Here is a 26,645-nt window from a genome sequence, read left to right as displayed (position 1 = left end):
ATTAAAGATTCTAATTACAGTGTCTGCGATTAAGTTTAAAAATCTTTTATTTCAACATTTAAAAAATTCATGAGTAAGAAGGTAATTAAAGCGGGGAATGTACTAGTAGCAGACAGTTGACAAAGTTTGTAGTGGGCATGTGCATTTTAGCAATTTATAACTCACTCCTCTGTTATTTTGTTTTTTCTTTTCTCCTTAGTTTCTATATAGGTCTTTTCCCATATTAGTAAACATTTTCACTGTGTGTGCATATTCTTCAGTCATAAGTGGTATGGCTACCAATAACTGCACTAAAACCTAAACTAAGAACCTCAGCCCAAATGGTAATCTCTTGCAGTGTTAGGGTTAGAAATGGATCAGTGCAAACTTTGAAATCACCTCAAGATTTCTGAACCTGAGTTTCCCATTAGGCTATTAAGAAGCAAGCAGTCAGGTAAGTTATGACTTCAGTGTATTGATCATTTAAATCCCTTTGGTTAATACTTTTCTGTCCCTTTGAAAACAGAGTGCATTATCTCTTAGACTTGCCAGAAGCTGTGGAGATATTATGTATTTTGGTGGTTAACGTCTTAAGGAGGTTTAGAGAGTTATTAGATCTCGACACTTGGTCAAAAATCGACACTGGACTTAGGTGTTAACCCTTATCAGAAGTTGTCATTTGTAAATGTAGCTAGATAAGGAAACCTGTTATAAACATGGCAAATACTGTTTACCACAAGTAATGTAGTCATTTTACTTCAAAGTTGGCATGTAGAAGTTGATTACTGGAAAGTTATTGATATTTTGGAAGGATAGAAATTAGACTTTGAGAGCATTCATTCATTCAATCAATATTTTCCAGTATCCTCTTAGAGTTTTTAATAATGTCCCTTAAATTGTGATTCATAGACACTTGGATTGGATTTTTTCCTGGGTTCCTTCTACAATCTGTGGAATCATAATTGCTAGTTGTGGGGTATGCCAGTCTATGTTTTAACAGGTTAAGGTATTTGACTTTATGCTGAAGGCAGCAAAAAGCCATTTTAGGGTAGGGGGGTTGGGGTAATATAGAGAGCATGTGATGGAGTCAGATTTTCTGCAATCCAATAATTTGTATTAGAGGATAGGGAAAGGAAAAAATAGTTTGAAAGCTGTTTTATTACACACAAGAATGACTGTGGACTGGGCCAGAGTAGTGGTACCAAAGATGGAAAAACTGAAAAGATTTAGAAGATCTCCACATGGTAGAATTAGTTAGACTTGGTGATCTGTTGGATGTAGGGGTTGAAGGAAGCACAGGATGAAGTCTTGGGAAATTGGGTGGATGGTACCATTCACTGGGATATGATACACAGGAGGAAAACTTTACTTTGCTGTTGTTTTGGTGTTTTGACTATGAGTACTTATGTTTTGGATACACTGAGTTTGGGTCCCTGTGAGAGATTTAATTGGAGATGTCTAGGTGCAGGCATATATCCAGAGCTTGGGAGAAAGGCTGGAGTGCAGAGGGTTTGGGGAGCCATCTGATGGTAGTTGAAACCATGGGCATGTATAGCTTGTGCAAGAAAGAGATTTCCAGTGAAATGGTCGTTGTACTTTCACAGAAACTCTAGAATACAAGAGAATAAAACAGATTTTAGAGGAGACTGAGAAGCAGCTATGGGTGTCTGTCAACATGAAAGGGGATTTCCTTCTCTGAAACAGACTGTTTTGATCCTTAACAACAAAGGTTAGAAACCACTGCCTTTTCTTCCTTCTCAGATGCAATGATGCACAATAGTCAGATATTTGTATCACTTACAGCTCTCTGTCAAGGTAGGATTCTGTACACTGATGGTGATATTGTTCATTTGGTAATCTACCCTAGGGAGGGGGTTAACAGTTTCAGAAAAGAGGGCAAATAAAGGCAGTTTGACGAGCTTGACTCCATCCTACCTTCCTTCAAGAGGGAGGGTTCAGGTGATAGTTCTCTTGACTTCCTATGGAGAGGGGCATTGCTTGACATCCCCCATTCCTTTTTATAAACCAAATAATAAACAGCTATAATTTCTGAACATGAAGTGATTTTTTAAAAATTAAAATTGCAGAGGTTGTGTGTTTTTCCCCCAGGTTTCAAGGGTAGAATCTGTCTTCTGGGGGGAGCCACATAGAATTTGTTTGCCCTAGTCAAGAATAATAAATATTGTCTATTGGTGCTACTCCCATATATTTACCGTTACGTGTAGATTGTTGGCAGACACAAAAGGTCTCAGATCCCATGGCGAGGATTTTCCCAGTGGTTTCCTACAACACCAGGAGAATATAGTTGAATACCAATGCAAGAGCGCTACAAAAATAGGGAGAGAACAAGGGTGTCATATGTTATGGAAAAGCCAAGAAAAGGATTCAAATGTGTCATTAGATGAAGAACACGGAGGTATTTGCTGATCGTGGTAAAAGCAACCAGATTGCAGTGGGTTGAGCGTGTGGGAGGTGAGGAAATGGAGAAATCGTGGAGGCACCATTTTTAAGCAACATGGTTGAGGAGAGGAGGCGAGACAGAGGGCAGTAGCTGTAAGGCATTATAACTATCAGTGAGGTTTTTCTTTTTAAAGATTGCATTGAACTTCTCACTGTTTTCTGAACATGCCATTATCTTTAACAACTCTGTGGAGATATTTTTCACTTTTCTTTTGATGCTGCTTCCCTCCTCCTTTGCCAACCAGAGATCTTTCATTTATTCAAGGCCAAGCTCAAATTTCATCTTCTCCCATGTCTTTGTCAGCTCCTCCAAGTAGGGTCAGTCTTTCTTGTCCTTGTGTTCCACCACATGGTGTACTCACGTTTTTATGCCTTTACATACTGGATTATAAAAATCTTTTATGTGTCTTTCTTCTTTACTGCCGTCTGAGCTACTCTAAGGCGTGAGTTGTGTTTGTTCATTTCAACAAGACTTACTAAGTACGTGCTCTGTGTCTGTCACCGTGTGGGAGCTGAAATCCCTAAGTGTAACCAGTGCTTGCCCTCAAGTTGTTCACAGTGATGTGGGGAAACAGCTAAGAAAAGTTATCAACTTTGAAACAGTGGGATCATGCTTTTATTGAAGTATTTATAGATGACAGTGTAGTAGAGGGTATGTGGGTATAGGATATCTATATCTAAGAAGGTTTCTAGGAAAAGAAGATAACTGAAGAGGACAAATGAGGGGAGTGTTTTAGCACAAACTGGAAGGGCTGGTTGAATTTAGTAAAATGCAAAAATTCAGTGTGACTCGAGCCTACAACGCTTTAAGGGATCTGGCGGGGGGGAGGAAGATGAGGCTAGAAAAGAACACAGAGCCAGATCACGAAGGCCTTATGGCCAATTGCCCAAAAAAGAGAGCTGCAAAACCATCCCCAAATGAAACTTTAAAACACAGTAGATCTCTTTTACCAGAGGATTGGTTATGGCATAGCTTTTTTGATATGTGTCAACATTCTTTAAAATGTAACTACCGTAAAGAATAAAAGACTACTGTGGTTAGTTTAATATAGTTACACAAGCACACACATGCAAACATTACACACTTCACACTTGTTAAATTTAAGGATTAGGGTATGTGTGCAGGTGACTGTTTGCCGTAAGATATCTGAGAGCTTACCTACCATATGCCTTCTGCTGATGCCTTTCTCCTTATGGAATTAGAGCTCTTCTTGCCCAGAATCCTTGTTACTACATTTAATTTCTAATGATGCCTCTCTTTCATTCATTCATTGACTAATTATTATTTCCTATGTTCCGGGCAGTTTGTTAGATGCTGGTGTTAGAGCATTGAAGAAGGTGATCACAGTTCTTGTTAGTGTGAAATAAAAGTTGGCCAAATGTAGGGACTGGCAGGGAAGAGCCTCTGCAGCAGAGATCAGTCAGTTTGGGGAGTTAGTTGGAACATCACACATCAGAGGCCCCGCAGTATCAGTATTGCTCCAGGCAGAGTGGAGTGGGAGGGTGGGGATTGCCAAACACCAGGCTAGAGAGGAAAGGGAGGGAGAGATCATGCTGGGACTTGGATGCTGTAAGAAAGTGTCTGGACTTCACCCCAAGGGCCTTAGAAATTCAACTGACCAAATTCAACAACACCTCAGTTTTGGATCTCCTTCCCCCCGCAACATCGTGACAATATCTTGAGTGTACCCTGCCGCTTTCTGTTCACTTTCAAATATCAAAGAGTCCAGTGCAGGCCAATTCAAACATCAGTCTTTTATGCTAGTTAGATCTTCTTTCCTTTTTGCAGCCATGTTCACAGCTAAGGGATGTGTAGTGGGCAAAAGGCTATGATCTACTCTTCCTCTCCTCTTTCTGGGTCTGCCAGAGTTGAGGCAAGGGAAAGGGAGATTATTAAAATGGAGGAAAATATGTTTTTACTTAGCTTGTCCTGTTGGTGGTTCTCTCTTGGCAATTCGTTCCATTTGTCTAGCTGGCAAATGCAGGCTCTCTCATGGAGCACATTTGCGACTTCTTCTCAGTGACCTCTTTAGTGCCCAAAACGCTACCACACAGGTGGCTTATTCTTTAATGGACTTTCTGTGGCTCAGCCCATGCTCTTGGCACTTTACTTTGTGACCTTTTGCTGCTGGGTGTCCCTCACTTGTAAGACTGTCCTGTGGTTGAGTATGGGGAATGGGGGGAGAAATATATTTTGAAGGTGATTTATATCAAGCTACCTTCCTTAATGTCTAAACTGTTTCTAAGAACTTTACACATATTATCCACTTTGTCCTTATAAGAAGAAGTAGGTTTTATTATTACCACCATTTTATAGATAAGTCAACTGCAATAGTGAGATTAAAAAACCTGCTCAAGTCAAGTACTCTAATCAACCCAACCTCAGGGCCCAAGCTCTTAACATCTCTTTTATATTACTTAATTTATTATTTTTGTTATCTTTTGATCTAATGTTTAAGTCAGTTTTCAATGTGGAAAGAAGACTTTGACAGAGATTCTAAAACTCCATTCTCAGCTCTGCACTTAAATTCTCTCTGTAACCTTCCATCGTCCGTGACTAACATCTATTTATTGGTCTATAAAAGATGGAAATCTCACTCTGACGTCCTGCCTTCAAGGATTATTTTTACGTATGATGTAACAAAAAGGGCATGGTGTTAGGAAGCACAATTGAATTCAAAGTCTGGCATTCTCTCTCTCTTTTTAAATGGTTATGGTTTCTGAGGTATTTTCCACCTGTGAAATTAGGATATTTTGCATATTTTAATACGGTTATTGTGAAGTTTAAAAATTATATTAAAGTGAATTGCAATTAACTAATAACTATTCATCATTTTGAATATTTTATTCAGATATATTTTAATAATCTACTATCAGATTCTGAATCTGTAGTATCAGTTTTTAATTTGTTCGTGAAACTTGCCTAGCCCCTAGTTCCAAAGAGAAAGTCTAGACGCCTTACTTGCACAATGGTTAGAGCGTGCAGTAGCTGTGGTATTCTGAGCCTCTGTTTGTGTGAGCTTCTTTGCATAATAGGGTTTTATGATCTTGTATTAATTGATTGGCACTCTGCTCCTCTGTTCTAAAGCTTCTCCTTTTTTTTTGCAATTTTTGCAATGCTAATACTGGGCTACATGTACTGTTCATACCCCTTTTGAGTACCAACTGGAAGTGTTTGAGCTTAACCATTCTTGTATATTCCAAGGGTGTTTTTTCTTTAATAGCTACATACCTGCTTCATGAACCACATTTTTCTTTGTTATAGAAGAAATACACTGGTTGGAATTTACTCAAAGGAGACTAACATTTATTAGCAAAAAGGGTAAAATGAAATAAATTTTGGTACTTTAAAATATGCTCAGTAAATCAAAGTAAATGAGAAATCACCCCAAGAGCAGTCCTGCAATTTGGTTATGTTTCAGTGAGTAGATCGAATTCTTCAGAAATTGGCTACATGCACTGACGTATAATTAATGTAGACTGGCACTAAAAAATACTCTGCCTTCACTAAGTTAACATGTTCTTGAAATCATGTTTATACAATGAACTGTGCAATAAAGAGTGATTTCCTTGTTTGCAATACCAATTACGGAAATAATACTTACTGGTAGTTAAAACATTGGACTGGAAATTGTATCCTTGTATGGGTTCTGCCCCTACCAAGTTTGGAAACAGGAAACTGATGCAATTTATCTATAACCCCATCTATAAAAAGGAGAATTTGGATGAAGTTTCCTTTAAAGAATTTTTCAAATCTTGAGGTGTGTGGATTCTTCAACTCTTCAGTCTCACCCAACAGTCAGTCACGTCTCCTGAGCATAGACCGTGGAATAGCTGCATGCTGATCTTTGTGAATTTTTTTATTTCTTTCTAATTTTGCTTCTTAGTTGTTTGTATATTCCCTGAGGGATTTTGTAGTTGATCTTGTAGTTATTTATTCCTTTTAGAATCTCAATTCATGGGTCTAAGTCTTAAGTTTATATGAAGAACTTGCATTATTTTTTATTTCTGGCAATTTTCTTGTAACGCACGAATCAAGCAATGACTTACTCTATTAGTACATACTCATGGCAAACCTGAGGTTTATTTTAAGGAATCTTTCAAGAAAATTCTTTTCAAATGCTGAGAATATGCATTTTATATGTATTTAAAGGTGACCAAGTGCAAGTAATTTGGAAATCCTGTTATTCTTATGCAATAATGGATATGCAATAAATATTATTTGATTGAAATACTCCTTACCCTGCCTTTTTAATCTAGAAAACAAAACCACAAAAACTAGTGAATCAACTGTATTTATTTATATATTTATATATCTGTACACTTTTTATTAATATATTAAAATATAAGCACTAATGCAGAAATTGGAAAAATAAAAGGTAAAATGCATATTATTTCATAATTATATTTATTTATTAAGTAGATTTATTTTTGCTCTCACTTAAGATTGTTATTCATAATATTTTAGCAATTAATCTGTTTAAATGTACTTTATTATTTTTAAATATCTTTCTTAAGTACTTTATTTTTTTTTATTTTTATTTTTTTAAGATTTTATTTATTTATTTGACAGAGAGAGAGACAGCGAGAGGGGGAACACAAGCAGGGGGAGTGGGAGAGGGAGAAGCAGGCTTCCCACTGAGCAGGGAGCCCGATGTGGGGCTCGATCCCAGGACCCTGGGATCATGACCTGAGCCGAAGGCAGACGCTTAACGACTGAGCCACCTAGGCGCCCTTTCTTAAGTACTTTAAAATAATAACAAAGATCTGATTCTAAATTTATATTTTAATACTTATTTTGATAATTTGTAAATGAAAAAGATATATAAATTCAAATTTAAAAAATGCATCATTGGCTATTGGTTACTGAACCATCATGCTAATTTTTAAAAACTCATCCACCAATTCTAGATGCTTCTCATGTTCTGAATGTTTAGTTTTTAAAACAACTTGCCATTTGCAATGGCCTTATGCCACAGTAACCAGTATTTCAAGGTACAATATGTGCTTAAGATGAATGTCATCATTAAGAAACAGTGGTTATAAATTCATATTTTAAATAGCCTCATTGATAATTATAAATTTGCTTTGCAAATTTCTTTTTAGACTTGATTAGTTCACCATTCTTTATGTGGCTAATGAAGACCTCATGTTAGGCGTAGAACTGATATTCCTTGTTTGCTGTTGTTGTCCACTTGCGCTTGTGTAATGATTAGTGTTTTCTTCAATCCATGCTGTCATTTAACAATGATCTTTTGAAGCCATTTATCTGTGTTAGAGTTAGTTTAATCAAAACTAAATACTATAACTTGCAAATTCACCTGATTCCAAATCACGAAACACTGAGAGCAAATGGAGGAGACATCACTTGACCATTCCTGTTGTGTCTTCTTCTCTTCCCATAGAATGGCTTACCTATATGACCGGCATTGACTTATGGGCAGAGTGAGAGAGCCAATATCATTCTTTTTTTTTTTAAGATCTTATTTATTTATTTGACAGAGAGAGACACAGCGAGAGAGGGAACACAAGCAGGGGGAGTGGGAGAGGGAGAAGCAGGCTTCCCGTGGAGCAGGGAGCCCGATGCAGGGCTCAATCCCAGGACCCTGAGATCATGACCTGAGCCAAAGGCAGACGCTTAATGACTGAGCGACCCAGGTGCCCCGCCAATATCATTCTTTATATTATCTATTAACAAAGCTTCACTTCTTATATTTAGATGAGAATTCTATTTAAAGATAAAGATTCTATATTTTCTTCTTACAGCTAAAAGGATGTACATACCACACTTTGTAAACCAGTGCTCTAAGCTGAATATCCTGTTTGTGCTTGCAGTCTCTCTCTTCATTTAGCTACAATACAGTTGATTACAGTTATATTTACTGACTTAAAACCAACCTGTCCCCCTGATATTAGACCCATGTAACTTTTCATTAGAGTCACATAATGAAGTAAGGTTTCATATGTTCTCAAACTCTTTATTCATTCACAAAAATCTTTAATTTTCTCTTACGAGGGCTAGTGTGATAGGTTGCAGTCATGGCCCCCATTCTTTACCCCTTTTTATATCCACATCTTTTTCCATTTAACTTTATAATGCCCTTCCACTGAGAGTGGGGTGACTTGCTATAATACCTGTCACTAAATTCAACCATGTGACTTGCTTTGGCCAGTGGGACGTTAACAGACATTATACAAGTGATGACTTGAAATGCCACTAGGGTTTGTTCTTTGGTACTTCTGTCATTGTCATGAGAAAGATAAGCCCAGGGTAGCCTTGTGGTCCCTGGTGGAGAATAAGAGGTGCATGGAGCAGAGCTGAGTTGCCCCAGTGGTCCTACACAATGGCAGCCTAAACCAGCCAATGGCCAGTTGACCCACAGATGCACGAGCGAGAACAGCTGAGGTCAACAGAGTCCAGGTGAGATCAACTGACCCCCAGTCTTCTGGGGTAATAATAAATGGTTGCTGTTAAAGGCTACTTCGTTTTAGGTGTTTTTTTACACAGCAATATCTAAATGATATTAACTAGTTTCTAGGTTTTACTGGTTAAACTCTGATTTCCCTTAATGCCATTTACAAACTCAGGAGTAGGGAGAGTACTTTAACTTCCCCATTTGTACCTTCTGTTCACTCTGTGACCCATTGCATTCTGCCCTCTGAACTCTCTTTTCTAAACTAAGCTCAAGATCTTTCAGCACTGTTTGACACTGTTTATTTCTACATGCTTCTTAAATTTTCTTTTTTCTTAGTTTGGTATTTTTCTTTCCTGCTACTCTGTGTGTGTGTGTATTTGTGTTCTTCAGTGGTTCATTTTCTTTAATTTTCTAGAGTTTTTTCTTCTTTATTTTCATAAGTTAATCATGACATCTATACAAGTGATCCCTTCTATATTCATAATTTTAATTGTCATTGCTAAAAACAATATAGCCTGGGGATATGTCCGATATATTAGTGATCAAGTTAAATGTAAATGGACTGAATTACTATTATCTCCAAAGCTGTTTTTAATAAATTGGAAATGGTATCTTCAGAACATAGTCTCTTATTAAAACACAGTAAAATTAAACATCAATGACAAAAACATAATTAAGGAAACCAACATATTTGGAAATACAAAAACACTTCACAGTATCTCCTACATAAAGAAAAAGAAAAGTCATATGGGAATTAAAAATTGTCTTTGACTGAATAATCCTGAAAATACTATTAATTATACTTATTATATAGCTGTAGTAATCATGACTTTGGAATTAATGCAGGGATAGATAAACAATAGAAAAGAAGAGAAATCTCAGAAACATGTCCATACCTATATGGACACTATATTAATGAGAGAAATGCCATCACAAATCTGTGGAGAAAGATGAATCAGTCAATAAATGGTAGTAGAAAGTTGTTTTTCCATTTGAAAACAAACAAAAAAATAACATTGAATCTTTATCTCATGTAATACATAATAATTCCATGACCTAAAGATGTTAAAAAGCTGAACTTTTACATCTTTAGAAGAAATGTACAGGGATATATTTATGATATTTGCATACCTTTATAATCTTTATTATAATTCTTACTGAGTAGTATATTTAATAAAATATTTATGTGTAGAAAATGTAAATAATTTCTATAACTCAATAAGAAAAAGACAACCTAAAAGGAAGCTGAGTACATGAAATAAACAGACTCTTCATAAAAAAGTTGAGTGTTTAATAAATACATGAGAATGTGCTGAATTTCACTAGTCAATAGAGAAATCCAAATGGTAGCAGTATCAGCCATTTCACACTAATCATAATGGCTAAAATGAAATATTCTATTTATATCAAGTTGTAGAGAAACAAGAAAGTTCATGTGTATAGACCTCTAGGATTTCAATTTGAAAATATCTTGTTATGTTGAGGATGTACATATAATACATTCCGGTAATCCCACTTGTAGATTTACTCCAGAGCAGTGGTGGGCATACCGTGGTCCATGGGCCAAATCCTATCAGTTACCTATTTTTATAAACAAAGACTTGTGGGAATACAGCCACTCTGACTCATTTATGTATCATCGGTGAAGGCTTTCACACTACAGTAGCAAAGTTGGGTGGTTGTGATACCACACGACCTATGAAGCCTACAGTGTTTACTAATTGACCCCTTATGGAGAAAGTTTGCTCTGGTTTAGAGTAACTCTTAGGTCTTTGCCCTAAAAGTGTAGTATAATAATGCTTATAGCAATATTGCTTGCTATAGTGACAGATTGGAAGTAGAAAAAAAATTAAGAACATAGAAAAAGGATGAATATTGTGAAATATTCTTAAAAGATAATGCTATGTAGCAATGAAAATGAATCAAAGTACTAGATAGATTGCCATGAATGAATTGTAATAATGTAACTAAAAAAGTCAGGGTCAGGAAAGTATACACACTATGTGATACCATTTACATAAATGTTGAAAATGTGATCTAGAAACACATATATTTATGCAGTAAATATTTAAGCACATGTATGGGAATGATAAACACCAAATCCAAGATAATTATTTTCCTGGAGAGTTAGGGGAGTATGATTGAGGAGGAATAAATGAGAGAGAAGGCTTCAGTAATATTTGTGATGGCATTTCTACTGGTAATGGTTCCAAGATGTTTATGATATTCTTTATATTCTCATACATGTCTGAAAACTATCTAAGATAATACACAAATGAAAGCCACGGTGCCTTTTGTAAAGATTTGCAGGCTTGTCTGGAGGCAGAGGAACAAACATAAAATTGCAGCATGGTATCTTATAGTAATAGAAGGCTTTACAAGTAATGCAGATACACAGACATCTGGCTGTGTATTTTCTGGATGTTCGAAGGACTGGGAGTGTGATTGTGAGTAGTTCCTGACTCAGGCAGGCAGGAAACTTACTTTAGGTGAGAAATGGTAAGAAGTGGAGATTGTTCAAATTGCTTACAACCCAACATGAGTGCCTGGTTGCAGTGGATGGGGAAGAAAAAGGCACAGATCATTCTCGATAGGTTGACAGACACACTCGGGACACCATGGATGTTCAGAAACAGGGTTCCTGAAAACACTTTTTCAAAAGAACTCGCCTGAAACTTCCTGTTTATAAACCTTGCGTATCTCCTATGGGGTAAGTCTGCAGGAAATGATTGCCTTAGCAACAGCTTCTGAAACAGATAAAACCTATCATAATTTTATAGAAATGGAACATTTGAGTTTGATGTTTTATCAAAAGTTGTAAAATGCATTCAGTTTTCCTGGACAAATAAATGTCTTATGGATTCAGATTAGGCTTGGATTTGAGGGAACCATAGTTGGAAAGAAACACTTGCATAAAAACTTAGATAGTGAAGACTCATCTCTTAATCTAGATGTTTTTTAAAAACTGTGTTATATCTATAAGGAATTAAACATTTTAAAATAGGACTAAACCACTGAGAGTGTGTCAATTCAATCATGAAGTTGTCTCCTAAGGATCAGGGACGCAGCCCCGAGCCATTGCTTATTTCCTGTTCATATGTCATGGCTTATGGCTGATACTTACTCTCTTCATCGATTCTTTTTGAGAGATCACTGGAATCGTTTACTTAATTAAAGTTTGTACAAATAATTTGATATTTTCATAAGTATATGGCCTTTTTAATCTGTCCTTTTTTATACGCGTAATTTTAGTTGAATGAAATTGCCATTTGCTACGGTGTTTATTTCAAATGTGATGACTGTGGCTTTGGGCTCAAAGGAAAGTTTCTGAATTCCCATTCTCAGGTGTGTAACTGAATATTTTGGTGATCTATCATGTGAGTGTTTGCACAAACACACATTGACAAAAATTTTAATACCTAATAGATTGTCAGTATTAATCACAATTGTGAATTGTACCTCTTGTCTAAAATGTATACATTCTCTTCTAAGACAGAAAAAGAGAGAGAGGAAAGCAGGGAGCAGGGGAATGAGAAAGAGAGGGTGAGAAAGAGATATTGATTGATTAAGCTACCTTAAAGTGTTGGACAGTGGTAATATAGGAATGGACCACTAGCTCATCTGTATGAATATTTAAAAGTACATTTTAACCTGAGGGCATTTACTTGCAAAATATTTGTATTTTAAGTATTACACTAACTTGTCTAAGTATTTTTATTACAACTAATTTAATAAAATAAACTCTATTGAAATTTTCATCCCCTAATACATTCTTGCTAGCAATATGGTATCTCACCATTTTTTAGGATTGAAAAAGAAATATGATATTTTGTAGTTCCTTTGGCAACAGCAGATGATGACTCATACAGATTTGACAGTATGTTTAATAGTTGTTTCTTTTTTCCTTCTTTTTTTTGGCTACTGAGAAGGCTGCCTGCTTACTCTTTCTTGAGATAAACTACTTAGAACAATAACCAAGACCCTGCTCCCAAGCATGCTCCCCTTGTAAGTTATAGGATGCAGAAAAGCAGTTTAAGACCTTGTTCAATTGAAAGAAGCCAGAATAAAGTAGATTTATTCTTTTCTTTTTCTAATATGTAGCTAACTGTGTAAACACACATGCTAATCTCATTGTAAGTGACAACCTTTATTGATAAATAATCTTTCAACACTTCTCTCAGTAATCTCTCTTTTTAAACTATTTTTATTATTATTTTTGTTGGAATTTTATAGTGACCTTGTATTTGAAACATTTATTATTTTCCAAAGAATTCTATTTTATATTTCAGGAATATACAATTGATGTTTTCTTTCGTCAAAAATGGAAAGATGAACGGTTAAAATTTAAAGGTCCTATGAACATTCTTCGACTTAACAATTTAATGGCTAGCAAAATCTGGACTCCTGATACCTTCTTTCACAATGGGAAAAAATCAGTAGCTCATAATATGACAATGCCAAATAAGCTTCTTCGAATCCAGGATGATGGGACTCTGCTGTACACAATGAGGTATGTTTTCAGGTTTGGTATGTTGCATTTAAATACTGAGAAATCCATGTATTAAACAACCAGCCAACCTAGCTGTCAAGTATTAGCACAAATTGAACATTTTTATAACAGATTATTGAGGTACCCATAGCATGCTTTGTAAATCCCTGGATATTAAAATATGATAAAATAGGGATGCCTGAGTGACTCAGTCAGTCAAGCATGTGACTCCTGATTTCTGCTCAGGTCATGATCTCAGGGCCTCGAGATTTAGCCCCGTGTTGGGCTTTGTGCTGGGTGTGGAGCCTGCTTAAGATTTTCTTTCTCTCTCTCTCTCTCTCTCTAGCTCTGCCCCTCCCCCCTCAACTCATGCAAATTTGTGCACATGCTCTCTCTCTCTCAAAAAAAAAAAAAGGAAAATAGTGTTTATGAGATTGATTCTCATCTTAGTGTTAAAACTTAAGCATCTTAAGTTTTAAGAATTGATTGTTTTTGGCTATTTCTTTTTCACACTACTATTTTAATTAAGTACAGCTTGAATATCATGATTTAAAATGTCCTTTATACCATCATGTAATTTTATTTTTAATATTTCATCAGATATGCCATCAAAATTTTAAGTGATTTAAGCAAGGTTTTACTTGATATTTTGATCCTCCTTATAAAGTTAATCTAAAGAAAAAAAAACTTTTTTTAAAGAGGTAGTTTTTATTTAATAAGGTTTACAAGTACCATAAGCATATGTATTAGATTGAACAATATTAATTGCCATTTTGTAAGTCAAGTAGTATCATGTAGCATAAATTTCATATGATCCAACCTTTAAAAAATTATCTAAAGAAGGGCACCTGGTTGGCTCAGTCAGTTAGGCATCTGACTTTGGCTCAGGTCATGATCTCAGGGTCCTGGGATGGAACCCAGTGTCAAGCTCCCAGCTTGGTGGGGAATCTGCTTGTCCCTCTCCCTCTGCCCCTCCCTCACTCATGCTCTCTCTCTTTCTCTCTCAAATAAATAAATAAATAAAATCTTTTTTAAAAATTAAAGAAATATACAGTTGCTGACTGTATATTTATATAGTGTAGCAACTATTCCATTTTAACTCTTCTCATGAATTAAGCTTTTAAAATAAGTTACATATATATATATATATATATATATATATATGAAGGGGGTGGAAATCGGAGGGGGAGACAAACCATGAGAGACGATGGACTCTGAAAAACAAACTGAGGGTTCTAGAGGGGAGGGGGTGAGAGGATGGGTTAGCTTGGTGATGGGTATTAAAGAGGGCACGTTCTGCATGGAGCACTGGGTGTTATACACAAACAATGAATCATGGAACACTACATCAAAAACTAATGATGTAATGTATGGTGATTAACATAACAATAAAAATTTAAAAAAATAAGTTACTTATATAAGAAAGAAAGCAATCACAAATCTAATAAAGTGATGTGTAATCTAAAATTTAAATGCTTAATAAAGGCTTTAAAGTATGGGTAACTTTTATCAGCATTAAATATAGATTAGACATGTATTCTAGATATCTGATGTGTTATTATTTCATATGAAATGTTAGGTGGTGGGTTTCAGTTGTGTAAGTTATTTAAGAAGGGGCAAAAATACAATCTTGATCTTTAAAGAAAAAACTCTTGAGGACTCATTACTAAATGACCATTGCCTAAAATAAAAGTGCTAGCTATTCTTTGCCTCTCTCTCTGAATCTTACAATACAGATGCAGTATCCCGGTTGGTTTTACATTTTGAACATTCCTGTGGATTAAGACAATGATGGAAATTTTGGCTTTAAATACAATGTTGGCAGAGAACACACAGTTTTGGAAAATATTGCATGGAGCTCTACTTACATACTGTCTTAGAAGTATATAAGTTATAATTAAATTGTTGGCCACATTTGTTTTGCTCATCATAAGAGTCTTCTATAAGTTCAATTTAATACCATTTCTATCCATTTTACCTGTGTGTGAAATGGAATAATTGATGACTGTCTTTATAAAAAGTTTGCTATGATTAATCTTTTTTTTTGCTATGATTAATCTTTAATGTGATCTTATAGATACAGAAAAAAATATTTATATAACAATACATAACTTGTGTCCATAATTTAGCCAACAGTCTAGTTTCAACAAGATATTTCTAAGAGGCACATCTATATATTATCTATATCTACTTCTATATTTAAATCCATGTACCTGTATATAGTATGTGATACTCATTCACAGTTGACATATTTTTGGAGGGAGTTCCTGTGAGCTAGTATTGAATTCTTATATCAATTTTGCTATATGGTTACTGATGACATGAAGGAGGAAAATAGCATTCTTTTCATGATAGAGATTTTTTTTTCCTCTAGGATTTCGAATGTTAATAGTGAAGTTAATGTGAAAATAGCCCTTCAAAAATGCGTATATAACTTCTTTACTTCTTAATAAAAAAAAACAAACTTCTTCTTAACAAACCAGAGTTCCAAATGTTAAGTATATTTGTAAATAAATATTGTTATTTGAGCTCAATTTTGTATATGCTAATGTCTTTTGAAGGATCACCTAAATATGAAAGAACAAAAACATTTAAATGTGAATTAGCCTAATACAATGCTATAATGAAGGTCCTACCTCATCCCTGATGCTGTTGAGAACAGTAAGGAGTGATTTATCCTGACTTATCAATTTACTTAAACAAAGAGTGAAATTTTTGCTTTTAGGCTTACGGTTCAAGCTGAATGCCCAATGCACTTGGAGGATTTTCCTATGGATGCCCATTCATGTCCTCTGAAATTTGGCAGCTGTAAGTATGGGGGTGAAGTTACGTATTTTGGGTCTGTAAAATCAAGGCATAGTCAGCAGCATTGCTTACCTGTATAGTTTCTTCTAATATTATGGAATGCTTAATATTTGCCCAAAAAAAGATATAGAAGTAAAAGCCTTGCTGATTTCCCTCAAGGAACTAATTGGCTAGCCTTATCGCACTCTCAAATATCATTATATTTTAATCATGATGTTTAAATTATCACTTAACTTTACTGCTAATAAAGAACATCATGTGTTTTTGTACATGGGGAAAGGTAGTCCAGGAGCTCCTTGTGAAGGTCAAGACCATGTCGTTCACCTTCTTTTCCAAGGCTAGCACCTTAAAAATGCAAAATACATTTTTTTTTTTGTAACCAAGAATGAACTGTAAAGGATAGATGGTATTGTTTATTAAGGTAGTAATCAGCCTGTTGCAAACGGTAGGCACAGAAGCTGGCTCTGTGCAATTATTTTCCTACTTTCCAACTAATGGAAGGGCTTTTTTTTTTAATTTCCTAAAATAAATTTTAAGGAGATGATGTAACTGGACTGCTATGTGCAGGCATCTTCTGCTTACATAAAATATTTCAGAAAAGGCTCTGTGCATTTGGCCATTCTCTAGGTCACTGAGGTTATATCTTGTATGTCAAGCAGAAGCATTCACTCTCCCGGAATAATTGAAAAGAGGGGAGGTCAAATCATCTCCGTAGGCCCACACTTAGGGCAAGTTCACAATAAATTCATGGACACAGCTACAGCAGCTTCTCTCTGGTGTTAGCTTGTCCCATCACCTGACCTTTTCAGAAACCTTGCTCTTTCTGGTATCACCATCTCTATCCATTCGGGGCACCTTTTGACTTTTCATTCATGTGAACAGAAATGCCGTTCCCGGGCGCCTGGGTGGCTGAGTTGGTTGGGCGACTGCCTTCGGTCAGGTCATGATCCTGGAGTCCCAGGATCGAGTCCCGCATCGGGCTCCCTGCTCAGCGGGGAGTCTGCTTCTCCCTCTGACTCTCCCCCCTCTCATGTGCTCTCTCTCTCTCATTCTCTCTCTCAAATAAATAAATAAAATCTTTAAAAAAAAAAAAAAGAAATGCCATTCCCTCACCTGCTTAAAAATATGTATGATTGAATAGGTGCCCTCACCCCACAGACTGGTATCAAGTGAAAGAAAATAAGAATGATGGCTAAGATGAATGCAAACTCCTCTAATTATTTTGATGACCATAGTTTTGTGGAATGAGAATTTCAATCTTGTTGGTTCTGTTCATTCTTACAAAAGGTATCAGCCCTCAATTTTCTTTGAGAATCTCTTCTTTGTTTAACTACAAAACCTTCTTTTATTGTCATGGGAGCCATCACTTCAATACTGGCATTTTTCCCAAAATTATTTAACATAGTCAATCATGTTATATGACGTAAACATGATGCGGAAAAAACTACAGCAGATGCAGCAGAGAAAAACTCATTTGCATTACATAAATGGCATTAAAGAGAAAATTGAAAAGCCTTGATAACCAACGAAAGGATTTATTCAAAATGCAGTAATGGTATAAAAAGGAAAGGGATTTTTCATTGGACAAGTTAGTGCCATTAAGGCACCAAATATAAATGATGTGATGTCTTAATTCTGAATATGAAATAAATATGCCTGAAAATATTTTAAATAAAATTTAAAAATCCCTTGTAGTATATCTACAGGACAGTGAAATACTGCATGCGTGACTTTCTGTATCTAGAAGTGATATGGACAACATGCAAAGTTTATTGTTAGGCATTCTCTAAGTAATTGCTTTTTATTTCATTTTCTTCATGTTTATTTTCCGACACACTGAATAAACAATTTGATTTGTATATTCTTTTATTTATCCTTGCCAGTAGTAAGTGGCTGATACGTGTTTAAAAGTATGGACTTTAAGGGGCACCTGGGTGGCACAGTTGGTTAAGTGTCTGACTTGATTTCAGCTCAGGGTCTTGAGATCAAACCCTGCCTCAGGGCTCCTCACAGAGCATGGAGCCTGCTTGAGATTCTCTCTCTCTCTCCCTGCCCCCACCCCCGTTCATTCTCTCTATCAAAAAAACAAAAACAAAACAAAAAAGTATGGGCATTAAGCATGGTATAATAGATTAACAAGCCAACCCAAGCCTTAAAATGTTGGCCCAGCAGATTTTGGCAGAAGCAGCCATGCTTTTTCTTCTAGTCTTTTATTCCTCTCTTGCTTGAAAGCCCCCTAAAATGATAGAATTTCTGGAAATTTATCATTGTTCTTAAAGAAGCATCTTTTGTATAAGTTTATAATTTTGAATTCATTTTTGTTTTGCTTTATTTCTGTTGCCTCACATCTTCATATATTTTCTTGCTGTTTAACATGATTTAAAAGTTCCTAAAAGGGAGTCTGGGTGTATTCTGTGCATTAGTCCAAAAGAAATTGTAAATCATCTTTTGGGATGAAAATTAGTAATTAAAAATGATTTGGAGATTTTTTTCTGGTTACCAAATACTAAGAATCAGTCAGTATGCATTTGATGTTTAATGCAGATTATGATTCAAAAATGGGTTATTTAACAAAATTAAATTTTTCAATGAAAATTTAATTTAGAGATGGAATTTATAGTGAAATTTGTAAAACAAACTATCTTTCTCTCCTTTATACTTTACTGAAAAACACTGCAGTGGTCTCTTGGTTTATATGTGTGTTGGTAGATCAGGAGTGCTTCTAAGCTGCATGACTTTCTGCTCTGTCTTCTCTTACTAGACTCAAAATCTAAAAAACATATTCTTATCTAACTAATGAAATGCTATAATTGCTTTTTCATAAAAGACATGGGGAGTATCAGTCACCTTCTTTAGCATATTCTTGGGCTCCTATGCAGATTTCCAACTTCCATAAAAGTAAATAACATAATTAAAATATTAGGAGTTTATTGATGAGCAAAAACAAACTGAGAACTTTTTCTGGGTGACAGGCTCTGTGGCAGGTGCAAGCAGTGTAGATATGGACAAGATAGAGTCCCTGCCCCTCAGTGTCTCACTAGTTTCTTAAAAATGTCACTGCATTTGTAGGGTTCCATTTTCTTTATGTTTAAAAATAAACATCAAATTTATTTTTTTTTAAAGATTTATTTATTTATTTGAGAGAGAGAATGAGAGAGAGAGAGCACATGAGAGGGGGGAGGGTCAGAGGGAGAAGCAGGCTCCTCGCTGAGCAGGGAGCCCGATGCGGGACTCGATCCCGGGACTCCAGGATCATGACCTGAGCCGAAGGCAGTCGCTTAACCAACTGAGCCACCCAGGCGCCCCAATAAACATCAGATTCAAAAAGTGGAATCATTATACTTAAGAAAAGTTCATAATTTATTAATATTCACAACTACTAATGTGTATTCATAGAAAAAAAACACAAGCCACTTGATAACGTGCAAATGGATTGCTAGGTATCCACATTACTAATCTCCCTTATTTAATCATAGCAGCAGAATCATCAATGATTAAATAATTGAAATTAATACAAATTTAGACCTTAGAGTAACTAGAATTCATTCATATGCAAACTATAGGAATATATCTGCTATTAAAAAAAATATATATATACACACACATATATAAAGATACACATCTACATATTTTTAGAGTCCTATTTTCAAAAATTGTTTCACAGAATATAATTTAATTATGGATATAGGTGAATATGTGTATAATGAAAACAGTATTTCACTGATATGAACATTTAGTAGTAACATGCAGAAACCAGACAACATTGTAGTATATCATTAAAAGACCACACAACAAGTAAGACACGAACTCATAAACATTCACTTTATTGTGACTGATGCTTAAGTGTGAATTGGTCTGTGGTCCGTAGACCTTGGATCAAGGTAAGTAGCAGGGCCACCCCAGAACAACATTATCAAACTAGAAAACTTGGCGGGTAAATGAACTTTCCAGAGTCCCGGAGATCTAGGGGCAGAGATATTGCTGGGGACATCTAGTCCTTTCTGTCTTTCGATTGAGAATGTAACTGTGATGTTGAGTTTTGCTCAAGAACCAGGAGTAACTAATGCTTTTAAACATTCCCATGAGCAAAAGTACATAGAATTTCTTCAAAAGGTCAGTAATATAGCAAGAATTGTCTGTTAATTCAGCTGTGGAGAGACTTCCCACATGGAGAGGTCAGCTGTTTCCCACTGGGACAGCCATAAAGGAAATGCCAGAGCCAGAGAATGGCTAAGACAAGATATGTTGCCTGCCCTCCAGGGCTAGAATTATCTAACTTCTGCTAAGTTCTACATCTTTGGCCAGCTAAATCAGAACGTTATACCTGGTCTGTATTTTTTTTTTGTCTCCTGTCAGTCCATAACTGGGATACTGTGAAAGTATAGTCCAGTGAAGTCTGTGTGCATTAATTTTAAAACAAACATGTTTTAAGGAGTATTTATGTCTTGATGAAACTATAGCATTCTGATTTATTTTACATGTTCTGCAATAATTAGTTCTCATTCTTATAATGGAATGCATTGTATCATGATAGCTGTCATTTAATTCTTAACTAGGTGAAGTTTTTGAAGAAAAACTTACAAAATGAACTACAAAAATAGTACTTAAAGTAAATACAGTGCATTTCATCAGTATTCTCATATGATAATAAGTTACTTTTATGTCCAGAGAGTGATATCATTTTGAATTATAAATGTTATTTCATGAATGATTGCTATTTCCAAATAAACCATTTAAGTGGGCTTTAGGCGTTTATAACCTGTGTACTACAATGTCTTCATCTACTACCTTGGAACTGTGGAGGACGTTTTAACCATCTCAGGGCCCAGTGATTTTTGCAGACTCCGAAGAGAAATTTTCTGTTCACTTCTCAAAGTAGTTGCAATGGAAATACTCTACGGTCATGATTTTCTCTCTTGGTCCACTTCACACTCTTCATATTGAAAATTGCAGATTTCAAAGATATTTTTCACTCTACAAAATATGATCTGTAAATATCAATTTTTATAATAAATAGTGATTCTATGCAATATATAACCTTTGATGTTGCAATTTATTGATGGTTCTTACTAAAGTGCTTGAGTTTTTTTTTTTCTGACTTCCTACAGATGCATATACAACGTCAGAGGTCACTTATATTTGGACTTATAATGCATCTGATTCAGTACAAGTTGCTCCCGATGGTTCCAGGTTAAATCAGTATGATCTGCTGGGCCAATCAATTGGAAAGGAAACAATTAAATCCAGTACAGGTTAGTAAAATGATTCTTAAACTAGTTTCTAAGAAAATTGATGGGTTGAAGTCACTGAAATATGTTAGTTTGCTTAAAAAGTTTTGTTCTTGGGGCCCAAGAACTAGCAGCATAGATTGTAGGAGCTTTTTACATATTTACAGTGTCAGACCTGACCCCTTACTAAGTCAAAATCTGCATTTTAACAAGATTCCAAGGAGCTTTGCAGAAAGTTTGAGAAACACTGGTCTAAAATATACTGTCAATTCAAAAATGTGTGACTTTGCAGACAAGCCAATTTTATCTTCAAACAGTGTCACAGTTTTCCTAGTTTTCTAATTCTTTTCCTCCTATTCTGGATAATTTGTGACTATTCAACTCTTGATTTATGGATCATTACTACTGGCCTGTGTGGGAAAGCTGATGCCCTTTCTAAGGGCCACAGCCGCCATGTTGAACTAATGAGTTTACCTCTGGCAGATGTAACCCCAGATAGCAGAAAGGAAAGTAACTCTTAGGATCGGATAGAAATGACGGCAGTAAATTAGAGTCGACATACAACATTGAGAGATTCAGAATTGGTGACAGGGTCAAAGGTGGAAAATTTGGGCCAAAAGCCTGACCCAATCTTAGAGATGTGGCCAGAGACTGACACTTTAAAAAGCCAGAGAGTTAGAACAATCAAAGCAGAGACCTGAAATTGGTGCCAGTAGGGATGAGAGACTTGAGCAAGTAAGATAATTCATGGTCAGAGAGCGTTGTGAATCCTGTATCTCCTTGGTCAGTAGGCATGACCTGGAGAGAAAAACAAATGTTGTACCTTGGACATGTAGTGCAAGTTTCTTGGTAATATTAAAATTCTCTTTTAAATATTCTTGCTATGTTAAAGAGGCATTTAAAGGCTTATACATTTCATGTTGTATATGTGATAATTTTTTTTTTTTAAATCAGGGACTGTTCCTTCTCAAATCTGTTCCATTTCTAAAATGTTCAAACTATTGACTATTACAGTTCCTTAAGCTTCTTAAATTTTTCTTCTAGGTGAATATACCGTAATGACAGCTCATTTCCACTTGAAAAGAAAAATTGGGTATTTTGTGATTCAGACATATCTGCCTTGCATCATGACTGTCATTCTCTCCCAAGTGTCATTCTGGCTTAACAGAGAATCTGTGCCTGCAAGAACTGTGTTCGGTGAGTGAATAGCTACACACTCTCTTGTGTAGCACATTATGTTTTGTAGCATACTTTCAAAAGCATTCTCTCTCTTGATACTCACACCACTAATTTGTGGTGTGTGGGGCAGGGCATATTGGCTCCACCTTATAGATGAGGAAGCTGAGGCTCAGAGAGGCAAAATACAGAGTCAGTGCCACATTATTAATAAGAGATATAAACACTACTCAGATCTTCTGGAAATATATTCAGTCTTCTTTCTGTTTTGCTCCTCTTTTCATTTTGCTTTCCATCATTTGTCTTCATGCTAGTATAAGGAGAATATTCTTAGAGGTCTTGAGTTGGAGCATAAAAGTACCATATTTCTAGACTTTCCATGGTTTTTTTTTTGCTTTGTTTTGTTTTTAGATGGACAAAGATGATATTTGTATTTTAGGTTAGAGAGAGAAAGGGAAGAAGAGAAAGAGACCCCTCATTCACTAGCACTAGTGTGTTTAATAACAAAGTTAATTCTCTTGATTCAAACCATGCAAGGGGAGGGATTCAGCTTCTTCCTCAGCCCCCCCCCCCCCCCCCCCCCCCCCCGCTCTCTCTCATGCACTCTCTCTCATAAATAAATAAAATCTTAAAAAAAAAATAAACCATGCAGGGGAATGACTGCATTTCAGATGAATGGACTAGGCTGAGCACATTTTGTGCAAAGCAGATTGTCTTTTTGTGTTTGGTACCCTCATTCATTTAGGTGAGTTTTATTGAGAATCCAGTCTGTTGGATATTGCACCAAGCCCTAGAGCTCAAATACATGTAAAATATAGTCCTTACATTCAAGAAGTTAAGTATAGTGGAGGGCAACAGAATAGGCAGAAAAGATAATGGCAACACAGATTAATGGGTTATACAAGAGGTACATACAAGTTGTTACAAGATAACAAGAGAACTGATTAAGTAGCTTAGTTAACATTTGAGCTAAGTCTCTTTCGTTTAAGTTTTTTTTTTTATTTTAATTCCAGTGTATTCAACATACAGTGTTATTAGTTTCAGGTATACAATATAGTGATTTAACAATTCTATACATTACTCAGTGATCATCATGATAAGTGTCCTCTTAATCCCCTTCACCTATTTCACCCCACACCCACCCAACTCCCCTCTGAAATGCTTTATTTTAAATGAGTAACTTCAGTTAAAGTTATTGGGCTAAGGCTTGAAGGATGAGTGGGAGTTTCTCAGACAGATGAGATGGGGTAAAAATCCTAGCCTAAAGAATCGATTGTGCAATAACATCAAAGGATGAAAGCACTTAGTGTGTTCAAGACAGTGAGCTGTTTCACTGTCAGTGTAGATACATTAGACAGAATCATAGTTTGAGGCCTAGATGAGAACGGCCTTGTAAGCCATGCTAATACAGTGTACCTTTATCTTATAGGCTATAGCAACCCATTTTAGTATTCTGAAGGCATAAATATGTAAAACTTTTCTAACAATGCCTGCCATTTAATACATGCTGTATAACATTTCCACTGAAAACTAGCAAATTTTGCCGAGAGAAATTAAAGAATACCTAGTTAAATACCTAATTAAAAACCTAATTAAATGGGAAAGACATCCCATGTTCATGGATTAGAAAACAGTACTATTAAAATGGGAATAATCCCGGAAGAGATCTATAGATTCAATTCGGTACCTGTCAAAAGTCCAGTGGCCTTTTTTGGCAGAAATGGAAAAATCCAACCCTCAAATTCATATGGAATTATAAGAGGCTCCAAATAGTCAAAACAATATTGATAAAGAAAAACAAAGTTGGTGACTTCATGCTTCCCAGTTTCAAAACTTAGTACATTACTTACTACGTTAATCAAAACAGTGTGGTAGTGTGATAAGGATAGGCATATAGATCAATAGAATAAAATCAGGATAGAAACAAAATCAAACATTCATGGTGAATTGATTTTCATCAAATGTGTTAACATTTTATGGGATTTTCAGCAAGGATACCAGCAGCTTGATGATCACCACATTCAAAGGAATTAAGTTGGACTTCTACCTCACTCCAGATATAGCGGTGAACACAAATGGATACAAAACTTTAATATAAAATCTAAAACTGTAAAGCTGTTAGGAGAAAACATATGATAAATCTTTACCATCTTAGATCTAGCAATGGATTCTTAGATTTGACACCAAAAGCATGAGTAACAATGAAAAAATAAATAAATTGGATTTCATTAAAATTAAAAACTGTAGTGCCTCAAGGAACATTATCAAAAATGTGAAAAGACAACCTACATACGGGAGAAAATATTTGCAAATTGTATACCTGATAAGGATTTAATATCCTGACTAAATAAAGAATTCTTAAAACTCAAAAACAAAAAACCAAAAGCTAGATTTAAAAAATGGGCAAAGAACTTGAATAGACTTTTTTTCTAAAGAAAGTATACAAATGGCATACAAGCACGTAAAATGATATGAAACAACATTGGACATTAAAAAAACACAAATAAGGGGCACCTGTGTGGCTCAGATGGTTAAGCGTCTGCCTTCGGCTCAGGTCATGATCCCAGGGTCCTGGGATCGAGCCCCACATCGAGCTCACTGCTTGGCGGGGAGCCTGCTTCTCCCTCTCCCTCTACTGTTCCCCCTGCTTGTGCTCTCTCACTCTCTCTATCAAATAAATAAATAAAATCTTTAAAAAAAAACCACAAATAAAAACCACAATAAAATACATTTCACACACACTGGGATGGCTCTAATAATAATAATAAAATAAAACAAAAGACAAGAAATAAGTGTTGGTGAGGATGTGGAGAAATAGAAACCCTTATATATTGCTGGTGGGAATGTAAAATGATGCAACCTCCGGGGACAGCAGTTTGGCTGTTCCTTGAAAAGTTAAACATAGAATTAATTCCCATATGACCCACCAATTCCGCCTTGAGGTATATATCCAAGATTAGTGAAAATATATGTTCACATGGAAACTTGTACACAAATGTTTATAGTAGCATTATTCGTAATAGTCAAAAAGTAGAAACAATCCAGATTTCCTCCAGTAGATGAATGGATAACCAAAATGTGCTTTATATTTACAATAGGATATTATTCACCCATAAAAGTGAATAAGTACTAATAGCATGCCCCAATGTGGATGAACTTCAAAAACACCATGTTAAGTAAAAGAAGGTGGACACAAAAAGTCACATATTGTATGATTCCTTTCATAAGAATTATCCAGAACAGGCAAATCCATAGAAACAGACAACAGTTTAGTGGTTGCTAATAGATGGAGGCAGGGGAAATGGGGAGCCGTTACTTAATAAGAACAGGATGTTCTTCTAGGGTGATGAAAAAGTTTGAACCTAGAGAGAGGTGGTGTTTGGCAGAGCCTTGTGAATGAATAAATGCCACTGAATTGTACCCTTTAAAATGGTTAATTGTATACTTATGGATTTCACCTCAGTGAAATAATTTTAAAAAGTCGTGAGTTGAAAAAAAAAAAAAAAGCAAGGAATGAGTGCATCAAACCTTTCCCAGGATTTAGACTCAGAAGTATCTTTTCAGATATCTACTTCAAAAATTGCAAATTTTTAAATCAAAAACCAAAAAAAAAAAATGATGTGGGCCAAAAATAAGAGAAAATTTCCATTTAGATGGTTTAAGCAATAAAATTGCATGATTTTCAGAGCACAAATAATACAGAAGAAAATTTTTAGGAACAAATTATACAATTGATGTTGAATTGATATTCCAGAAAGATCTAAATTTATATGTAAATATATAACAAGTCCGATAAAATAAAATAATGAAGTATTTGTTTAATAAAGGTTGTGAAGAAAATAAAATATTGAGGCAAATAAAGACAGAAATTTCATAATATAAATCACATAGATGCATGTGTTAAAAGAGGCCAATAGTAGTCTACCTAAACACAGAGGAGAGATAAATAGATGAATAGATATTTAACTTTGAATGAATAGAATGTGTTAGTGTCAGGGTTGCTAAGTTGTACTATACCAAATGTACAAAAGTTTTTAAAGATTTGTTATAAAAGTAACATATATAAAATTAAAAATCCAGGCTATATTTGAA

The 26,645-nt window shown here is 35.4% G+C and overlaps 1 protein-coding gene across 7 annotated transcripts in view; it reads left to right on the top strand.

Annotated features, from left to right (window-relative positions):
* GABRA2 (gamma-aminobutyric acid type A receptor subunit alpha2) overlaps window positions 1–26,645 on the top strand; it is a 120,797-nt gene that overhangs the window by 54,849 nt on the left and 39,303 nt on the right. For all 7 annotated transcript variants that reach the window (XM_032400299.1, XM_032400295.1, XM_032400297.1 and 4 more), the window contains 4 exons: window positions 13,145–13,365; window positions 16,070–16,152; window positions 21,258–21,401; window positions 22,422–22,574. In XM_032400299.1, coding sequence (XP_032256190.1) covers window positions 13,145–13,365; window positions 16,070–16,152; window positions 21,258–21,401; window positions 22,422–22,574 — 601 coding nt within the window. The remainder of the gene's footprint in view (window positions 1–13,144; window positions 13,366–16,069; window positions 16,153–21,257; window positions 21,402–22,421; window positions 22,575–26,645) is intronic.

The sequence above is a fragment of the Phoca vitulina genome, unplaced genomic scaffold (assembly GCF_004348235.1).
Source record: "Phoca vitulina isolate PV1807 unplaced genomic scaffold, GSC_HSeal_1.0 scaffold3, whole genome shotgun sequence".
Lineage (NCBI taxonomy): Eukaryota > Metazoa > Chordata > Mammalia > Carnivora > Phocidae > Phoca > Phoca vitulina.
The sequence above is the reverse complement of the archived record's forward strand: the minus strand, read 5'-3'. Positions and strand labels throughout refer to the sequence as shown.